We start from the raw sequence: 8,493 nt of genomic DNA, 5'->3' as shown, positions 1-8,493 counted from the left end.
TAGAAAAGGACGAGGAGATTGAAAAATTGAAAGGAGAGGTAATTAAAATTGGAAAGGCAATTGAAGGTCTGGAAAATGAGGTCATCGAGTTGATGGAGGATAATGAGAAGAGGAAAACTAAGATGGAAAAGGAAATAAAGGACCTCAAAGAAGAGTCGATGAACCTCCAATCACTGAACATGGTAAAGGACGAGGAGAATGAAAATTTGAAAAAAGAAATAATTGAAATTGGAAAGGCAATAGAAGGTCTGGAAAATGAGGTCATCGAGTTAATAGAGGACAATGAGAAGAGGAAAGCTAAGATGGAAAAAGAAATAACAGACCTCAAAGTAGAATTAATTTACCTGCAGGATATGAATTTGGAGAAGGACAAGGAGATTGAAACATTCAAAAAGGAAGAATTGGAATTTGTAGCGACAATTGAAGCTCTGGAAAATGAGGTATTCGAGTCGATGAAGGAGAATCAGAAAAGGAAAACAGATATGAAAGAGGTAATGAACAACCTCAAAGAGTTGATGAAAGATTACGATATGAATATGGAAAAAGATATAGAATAAAACTTGGAATTGGAATATGAAAAATAAGAAGAGGAAATCGAAGTAATGCAGCCGAGGTAGAATGGAGAGCAAACTAGCCCTGTTCAGAATAGGCCCCAGAAGCTGGCTGGAGAACGGACGGCAGCCAGGTGACCACAGGCCACTCACTAGCCCTTTCCAAAGGAGGTGCCCAAACCTAGCTGGAGAACGGACAGCAGGCGGGGGACCATCGGAATCTCACTGGCCCTTCCCAATAGGGACGCTCACTGGCCCTTCCCAGAGGAGGCGCCTGAAAAAAAAAAAAGCTGGCTAGAGAGTGGACGGCGGCCGGGGGACCGCCGGACGGCTCACTAGCCCTTCCCAGAGGAGGCGCCCGAAAAAAAAAAAAAAAGCTGGCTGGAGAGTGGACGGCGGCCGGGGGACCGCCGGACGCTCACTGGCCCTTCCCAGAGGAGGCGCCCGACAAAAAAAAAAAAAGCTGGCTGGAGAGTGGACGGCGGCCGAGGGACCGCAGGACGCTCACTGGCCCTTTCCAGAGGAGGCGCCCGAAAAAAAAAAAAAAAAAAAAAAAAAAAAGCTGGCTGGAGAGTGGACGGCGGCCGGGGGACCGCAGGACGCTCACTGGCCCTTTCCAGAGGAGGCGCCCGAAAAAAAAAAAAAGCTGGCTGGAGAGTGGACGGCGGCCGGGGGACCGCCGGACGCTCACTGGCCCTTCCCAGAGGAGGCGCCCGAAAAAAAAAAAAGCTGGCTGGAGAGTGGACGGCGGCCGGGGGACCGCAGGACGCTCACTGGCCCTTTCCAGAGGAGGCGCCCGAAAAAAATAAAAGCTGGCTGGAGAGTGGACGGCGGCCGGGGGACCGCAGGACGCTCACTGGCCCTTTCCAGAGGAGGCGCCCAAAAAAAACGAAAAAAAAAAAAAAGCTGGCTGGAGAGTGGACGGCGGCCGGGGGACCGCAGGACGCTCACTGGCCCTTTCCAGAGGAGGCGCCCGAAAAAAAAAAAAAAAAAGGTGGCTGGAGAGTGGATGGCGGCCGGGGACCGCAGGACGCTCACTGGCCCTTTCCAGAGGAGGCGCCCGAAAAAAAAAAAAAAAAGCTGGCTGGAGAGTGGATGGCGGCTGGGGACCGCAGGCGCTCACTGGCCCTTTCCAGAGGATGCGCCCGAAAAAAAAAAAAAAAAAGCTGGCTGGTGAGTGTACGGCGGCTGGGGGGGGACCGCAGGACGCTCACTGGCCCTTCCCCAGATGAGGCGCCCGAAAAAAAAAAAAATGCTGCTGGAGAGTGGACGGCGGCCGGGGACTGCCGGACGCTCACTGGTCCCTTTCCAGAGGAGGCCCCAAAAAAAAAAAAAAAAATCTCGAGCCGAAAAAAAAAAAAAAAGCTGGCTGGAGAGTGGACGGCGGCCGGGGGACCGCAGGACGCTCACTGGCCCTTTCCAGAGGAGGCGCAAAAAAAAAAAAAAAGCTGGCTGGAGAGTGGCGGCGGCTGGGGACCACCGGACCACTCTGCTGGCCCTTCCCAGAAGATGCGCCCAAAAAAAAAAAAAGTTGGCTGGAGAGTGGACGGCGGCCGGGGGACCGCACGAAGCTCACTGGCCCTTCCCAGAGGTGAGGAGCCCGAAAAAAAAAAAAAAAAAGCTGGCTGGAGAGTGGACGGCGGCCGGGGGACCGCAGGACGCTCACTGGCCCTTCCCAGAGGAGGCGCCCGAAAAAAAAAAAAAAGCTGGCTGGAGAGTGGACGGCAACCGGGGGAACCGCCGGACGCTCACTGGCCCTTTCCAGAGGAGGCGCCCGAAAAAAAAAAAAAAAAAAAGCTGGCCGGAGAGTGGACGGCGGCCGGGGACCGCAGGACGCTCACTGGCCCTTTCCAGAGGAGGGCGCCCGAAAAAAAAAAAAAGCTGGCTGGAGAGTGGACGGCGGCTGGGACCGGGGGCGCCAGACCCGTCACTGGCCCTTTCCCAGAGAGGCGCCTGAAAAAAAAAAAAAAAGCTGGCTGAGTAGACTGCGGCTGGGGACCGCCGACGCCTCACTGGCCCTTCCCAGAGGAGGCGCCCGAAAAAAAAACAAAAAGCTGGCTGGAGAGTGGACGGCGGCCGTGGGGGACCGCCAGACGCTCACTGGCCCTTTTCCAGAGGAGGCCGCCCGAAAAAAAAAAAAGCTGGCTGGAAAGTGGACGGGCGGCCCGGGGGAGGGGGACTAGCCGACGCTCACTAATGGCGGCTCACTGGCCCTTCCCAAAGGAGGCGCCCGAAAAAAAAAAAAAGCTGGCTGGAGAGTGGACGGCGGCCGGGGGACCGCCGGACGTTCACTGGCCCTTCCCAGCGGAGGCCCCGCCCAAAAAAAAAGAAAAGCTGGCCTGGAGGGAGTGGCGGCGGCGGGGGGCCGCCGGACGCTCCCAAAAAAAAAAAACTGGCCCTTCCCAGAAGGATTGGCTCCCAAAAAAAAAAAGTTGTGGCTGGAGAAGTTGGACGGCGGTCCTTGGGGGACCGCACGAACGCTTCGACATTTGGCCCTTCCCAGAGGATGGCGCACAAACCCAAAAATAAAAAAAAAGCTGGCTGGAGAAGTGGACGGTGGGCCGGGGGAACCGCCGGACGCTCACTAGCTCTTCCAGAGGAGGCGCCCGAAAACAAAAAAAAAAAAAGGCTGGCTGGAGAGTGGACTGGCGGCCGGGGGTACCGCAGGACGCTCACTGGCCCTTTCCAGAGGGGGAGGCCCAACCCAAAAAAAAAAAAAAGCTTTGGCTGGAGAGTGGACGGCGGCCGGGGACCGCCGGACGCGTTCACTAGCGCCCTTCCCATGAGGAGGCGCTTCCGAAAAAAAAAAAAAGCTGGCCTGGAGAGGTTGGACCGGCGGCCGGGGGAACCTCCCCCCAGGGGGCCCCACCCCCCCCCACCAAAAAACCCCACCCCCCCCCCCCGCAGGACGCTCACATGGCCCCTTCCCAGAGGAGGGCGCCCCGAGAAAAAAAAAAAAAAAAAAGCTGGCTGGAGGAGGTGGAAACGGCGGCCGGGGGAGCCGCCGGACGCTCACTGGGCCCTTCCCAGAGGAGGCTGCCCGAAAAAAAAAAAAAGCTGGGCTGTAGAGTTGGACGCCGGGCGGGGGGGGAAAAAAAAAAAAAGGGACCCCCCCGGCACCCGCTCAACTTGGCCCTTCCCAGAGGAGCGGCCCCAAAAAAAAAAAAAAATTCTGGCTGGAAGGATTGGACGGCGGCGGGGGACCGCCGGACGCTCACTGGCCCTTTTTCCCAGAGGAGGCGCCCGAAATAAAAAAAAAAATAGCTGGCTGGAGAGTGGGCGGCGGCCGGGTGGGGGACCGCCGGACGCTCACATGGCCCTTTCCCAGAGGAGGCCGCCCGAAAAAAAAAAAAACAAAAAAGCTGCCTGGTAAGAGTGGACGGCGGCCGGGGGACCGCAGGACCGCTCACGTGGGGCCCTTTCCCAGAGGAGGGTCACGCCGACAAAAAAAAAAAAGCTGGGTGGAAGAGTGGACGGCCTGCGGGGGACCGCAGGACGCTCGCTGGCCTTTCCCAGAGGAGGTGCCAGAGCTGGCTGAAGTGTGGACGGCAGCCGGGGGACCACCGGACGCCCTCCACTGGCCCTTTCCCAGGAGAGGCGCCCGAAAAAATAAAAAATCAGCAGCTGGCTGGAGAGTGGACGGCGCGGGGGCGGGGGACCGCCAGACGCTCACTGGCCCTTCCCAGAGGAGGCGCCCGAAAAAAAAAAAAAGCTGGCTAGAGAGTGAACGGGGCCGGAGGACCGCCGTACGGCTCACTGACCCTTTTCCAGAGGAGGCGCCCCCACAAAAAAAAACAAAAAAAAAAAAAAAAAACTGGCTGGAGTAGTGGACGGTTCGGCCGGGGACCCCGCCAAGACGCTCACTGGCCCTTTCCGGGAGAGGAGGTGCCCCCCAAAAAAAAAAAAGCTGGCTGTGGAGAGGAGGTGGGACCCGGCGGCCGGGGGACCGCCGGACGCTCACTGGCCCTTTCCAGAGGAGGCGCCCGAAATAAAAATAGCTGGCTGGAGAGTGGACGGCGGCCGGGGGACCGCCGGACGCTCACTGGCTCCACGCCAGAGGAGGCGCCCGAAAAAAAATAGCTGGCTGGAGAGTGGACGGCGGCCGGGGGACCGCCGGACGCTCACTGGCCCTTTCCAGAGGAGGCGCCCGAAAAAAAAAATAGCTGGCTGGAGAGTGGACGGGGCGGCGGGGGACCGCCAGACGCTCACTGGCCCTTTCCAGAGGAGGCGCCCGAAAAAAAAAAATAGCTGGCTGGAGAGTGGACGGCGGCTGGGGGACTGCCGGACGCTCACTGGCCCTTTCCAGAGGAGGCGCCCGAAAAAAAAACCAAAAAAAAAATAGCCGGCTTGAGAGTGGATGGCGGCCGGGGGACACCGGATGCTCACTGGCCCTTCCCAGAGGAGGCGCCCGAAAAAAAAAAAAAGCTGGCTGGAGAGTGGACGGCGGCCGGGGGACCGCCGGACGCTCACTGGCCCTTCCCAGAGGAGGCGCCCGAAAAAAAAAAAGAAAAGCTGGCTGGAGAGTGGCGGCGGCTGGGGGACCGCCGGACGCTCACTGGCCCTTCCCAGAGGATGCGCCCAAAAAAAAAAAAAGTTGGCTGGAGAGTGGACGGCGGCCGGGGGACCGCACGACGCTCACTGGCCCTTCCCAGAGGAGGCGCACGAAAAATAAAAAAAAGCTGGCTGGAGAGTGGACGGTGGCCGGGGGACCGCCGGACGCTCACTAGCTCTTTCCAGAGGAGGCGCCCGCAAAAAAAAAAAAAGCTGGCTGTGAGAGTGGACGGCGGTCCGGGGACCGCAGGACGCTCACTGGCCCGTTTCCAGAGGAGGCGCCCAAAAAAAAAAAAAAGCTGGCTGGAGAGTGGACGGCAGCCGGGGGACCGCCGGACGCTCACTGGCCCTTCCCAGAGGAGGCGCCCGAAAAAAAAAAAAAGCTGGCTGGAATGGACGGCGGCCGGGGGACCGCAGGGACGCCTTCACTGCCCCTTTCCCAGAGGAGGCGCCCGAAAAAAAAAAAAAAAAAGCTGGCTGGAGAGTGGACGGCGGCCGGGGGACCGCCGGACGCTCACTGGCCCTTCCCAGAGGAGGCGCCCGAAAAAAAAAAAAACTGGCTGGAGAGTGGAACGGCGGCGGGGGACCACCGGACGCTCACTGGCCCTTCCCAGAGGAGGCGCCCAAAAAAAAAAAAAAAGCTGGCTGGAGATTGGACGGCGGGCGGGGGTGGGGGGACCGCGGACGCTCACTGGCCCCTTTCCTTTCCAGAGGAGGCGCCCGAAAAAAAAAAAAGAAAAAATAGCTGGACTGAGAGTGGGCGGAGCGCCGGGGGACCGCCGACGCTCACTGGCCCTTTCCAGAGGGAGGCGCCCGAAAAAAAAAAAAAAAAGCTGCCTGGGGAGGAGTGGACGGCGGTGGGGAAACCGCCGGACGCTCACTGGCCCTTTCCAGAGGAGGCACCCGAAAAAAAAAAAAAGCTGGTGGAGAGTGGACGTCCTGCGGGGGACCGCAGGCGCTCGCTGGGCCTTTCCCAGAGGCGGTGCCAGAAAAAAAAAAAAAAAAGCTGGCTGGAAAGTGGACGGCAGCCGGGGGACCCACCGGGACGCTCACAATGGCCCTTCCAGAGGACGCGCCCGAAAAATAAAAAATAGCTGGCTGGAGAGTGGACGGCGACCGGGGGGAACCGCCGGGCACGGCTCAACTGGCCCTTCCCAGAGGAGGCGCCCGAAAAAAAAAAAAAAAAGCTGGCTAGAGAGTGAACGGGGGCCGGGGGGGGACCGCCGTACGCTCACTGACCCTCTTTTCCAGAGGAGGCGCCCCCACAAAAAAAAAAAAAGCTGGCTGGAGAGTGGACGGCGGCCGGTGGGGGACCGCCAGACGCTCACTGGCCCTTTCCAGAGATGTTCCCCAAAAAAAAAAAAAAAAAAAAAAGCTGGCTGAGAGTGGACGGCGCGGGAGACCGCCAGACGCTCACTGGCCCTTTCTAGAGGAGGCGCCCCGAAAAAAAAAAAAAAAAGCTGGCTGGAGAGTGAACGGGGGACGGCCGGTGGGACCCGCCGGACCGCTCACTTGGCCCTTTCCAGAGGAGGCCGCCCGAGTTAGCTACCGGAAAAAAAAAAAAAAAAAAGAGTGGAGAGTGGAACGGCGGCCGGGGGGGGGGACCACCATACGCTCACTGGCCCTTTTCCCAGAGAGGCGCCCGAAAAAAAAAAAAAAAAAAAAAAAAAGCTGTCTGGGAGGAGTGACGCCGGCGGGCCTTGGGGACTGCCGGACGCTCACTGGCCACTTTCCAGAGAGGCGCCCGAAAAAACCAAAAAAAAAAGCTGGCTGAGAGTGGACGCGGTTTTAGGGACCGCCAGACGCTCACCCCATAGGCCCTTTCCAGAGAGGCGCCCCGAAAAAAAAAAATAGCTGGCTGGAATTGTAGACGGCTGGGCCGGGGGACCGCCGGGGGACGCCCACCTCACTGGCCCTTTCCAGAGGAGGCGCCCGAAAAAAAAAAATAGCTAAAAGGCTGGGAAAAAGTACTGTACGGATCGGCCCTTTGGGGGACCCGTACTAGGCCCCCCCGGGGACGCCGGACGGCATCACTGGCCTTTCCAGAGGAGGCGCCCAAAAGAAAAACAAAAAAAAAAATAGCTGGGCATGGGGAGTACAGGACGGCGGGCCGGGGGACCGCCGGATGCTCACTGGGCCCTTTTCCAGAGGAGGTGCCCGAAAAAAAAATAGCTGGCTTTGAGAGCGGACGGCGGCTGGGGGACCACCGGGACGTTCACTGGCCCTTTCCAGAGGAGGCCGCCCGAGCCCAAAAAAAAAAAAATAGCTGGCTGGAGAGTGGATGGCGGCCGGGGGGACCGCCAGACGCTCACTGGCCCTTTCCAGAGGAGCTCCCGCGAAAAAAAAAATAGCTGGCTGAAAGTGGGACGGCGCCGTGGGACTGCCGGACGCTCACTGGCCCTTTCCAGAGGAGGCGCCCGAAAAAAAAATAGCTGGCTGAGGAGTGACGGCGCCGGGGGAGCCGGCAGGACGCTCACTGGCCCTTTCCAGAGGAGGCGCCCGAAAAAAAAAAAATAGCTGGCTGGAGAGCGACGGCGGCCGTGGGACCGCCGGACGCACACTGGCCCTTTCCAGAGGAGGTGCCCGAAAAAAAAAAATAGCTGGCTGGAGAGTCGGGGGGACGTCGGCCTGGGGGACCGCCGGACGCTCACTGGCCCTTTCCAGAGGAGGCGCCCAAAAAAAAAAAAAAAAAAAAAAAAAAATCTGGGTGGAGAGTGGACGGCGTCCGGGGGACCGCCGGACGCTGACTGTTTCCTTTCCCAGATGAGGGTCCCCAAAAAAAAAGCTGTCTGGTTGAAGTGGACGGCGCCCGGGGACCGCCCGACGCTCAATGGCCTGGCCCTTCCCAGAGGAGGCGCCCGAAAAAAAAAAAAGCTTGCTCGTGAGTCCGACGGTGGCCCGGGGGACCGACCGGTTGCTCACATGGCCCTTCCCAGAGGAGGCGCCCAAAAAAAAAAAAAGCTGGCTGGTGAGTGGACGGCGGCTGGGGGACCGCTGGACGCGATCACTGGCCCTTCCCAGAGGAGGTGCCCGAAAAACAAAAAAAGCTGGCTGGTGAGTGGACGGCGGCCGGGGACCGTTCCGAACGCTCACTGGCTCTTCCCAGAGGAGGCGCCCGAAAAAAAAATAAAAAAAAAAATAGCTGGCTGGAGAGTGGACAGCGGCTGGGGGGGACCGCCGGATGCTCACTGGCCCTTTCCAGAGGAGGTGCCTTGACAAAAAAAAAAAAAGCTGGCTGGTGAGTGGACGGCGGGGCCGGGGACCGCCGACGCTCACTGGCCCGTCCCAGAGGAGGCGCCCTAATAAAAAAAAGATAGCTGGCTGGAGAGTGGACGGCGGCCGGGGGACCACCGACACTCCACTGGCCCTTCCCAGAGGAGGAGCCCGAAAA

At 58.8% G+C, this 8,493-nt stretch overlaps 1 protein-coding gene across 1 annotated transcript in view; it reads left to right on the top strand.

Moving 5' to 3' along the window:
- LOC135207680 (uncharacterized) overlaps nucleotides 1–1,362 on the top strand; it is a 1,450-nt gene extending 88 nt beyond the window's left edge. The window contains exon 1 of the mRNA XM_064239523.1: nucleotides 1–1,362. This exon is cut by the window's left edge and continues 88 nt beyond it. Coding sequence (XP_064095593.1) covers nucleotides 1–557 — 557 coding nt within the window. The 3' untranslated portion in view covers nucleotides 558–1,362.
- Nucleotides 1,363–8,493: the final 7,131 nt, after the last annotated feature.

Source organism: Macrobrachium nipponense, chromosome 11 (genome assembly GCF_015104395.2).
Source record: "Macrobrachium nipponense isolate FS-2020 chromosome 11, ASM1510439v2, whole genome shotgun sequence".
Taxonomy (NCBI): Eukaryota; Metazoa; Arthropoda; class Malacostraca; order Decapoda; family Palaemonidae; genus Macrobrachium; species Macrobrachium nipponense.
This window is presented reverse-complemented; position numbering and strand designations above follow the sequence as displayed.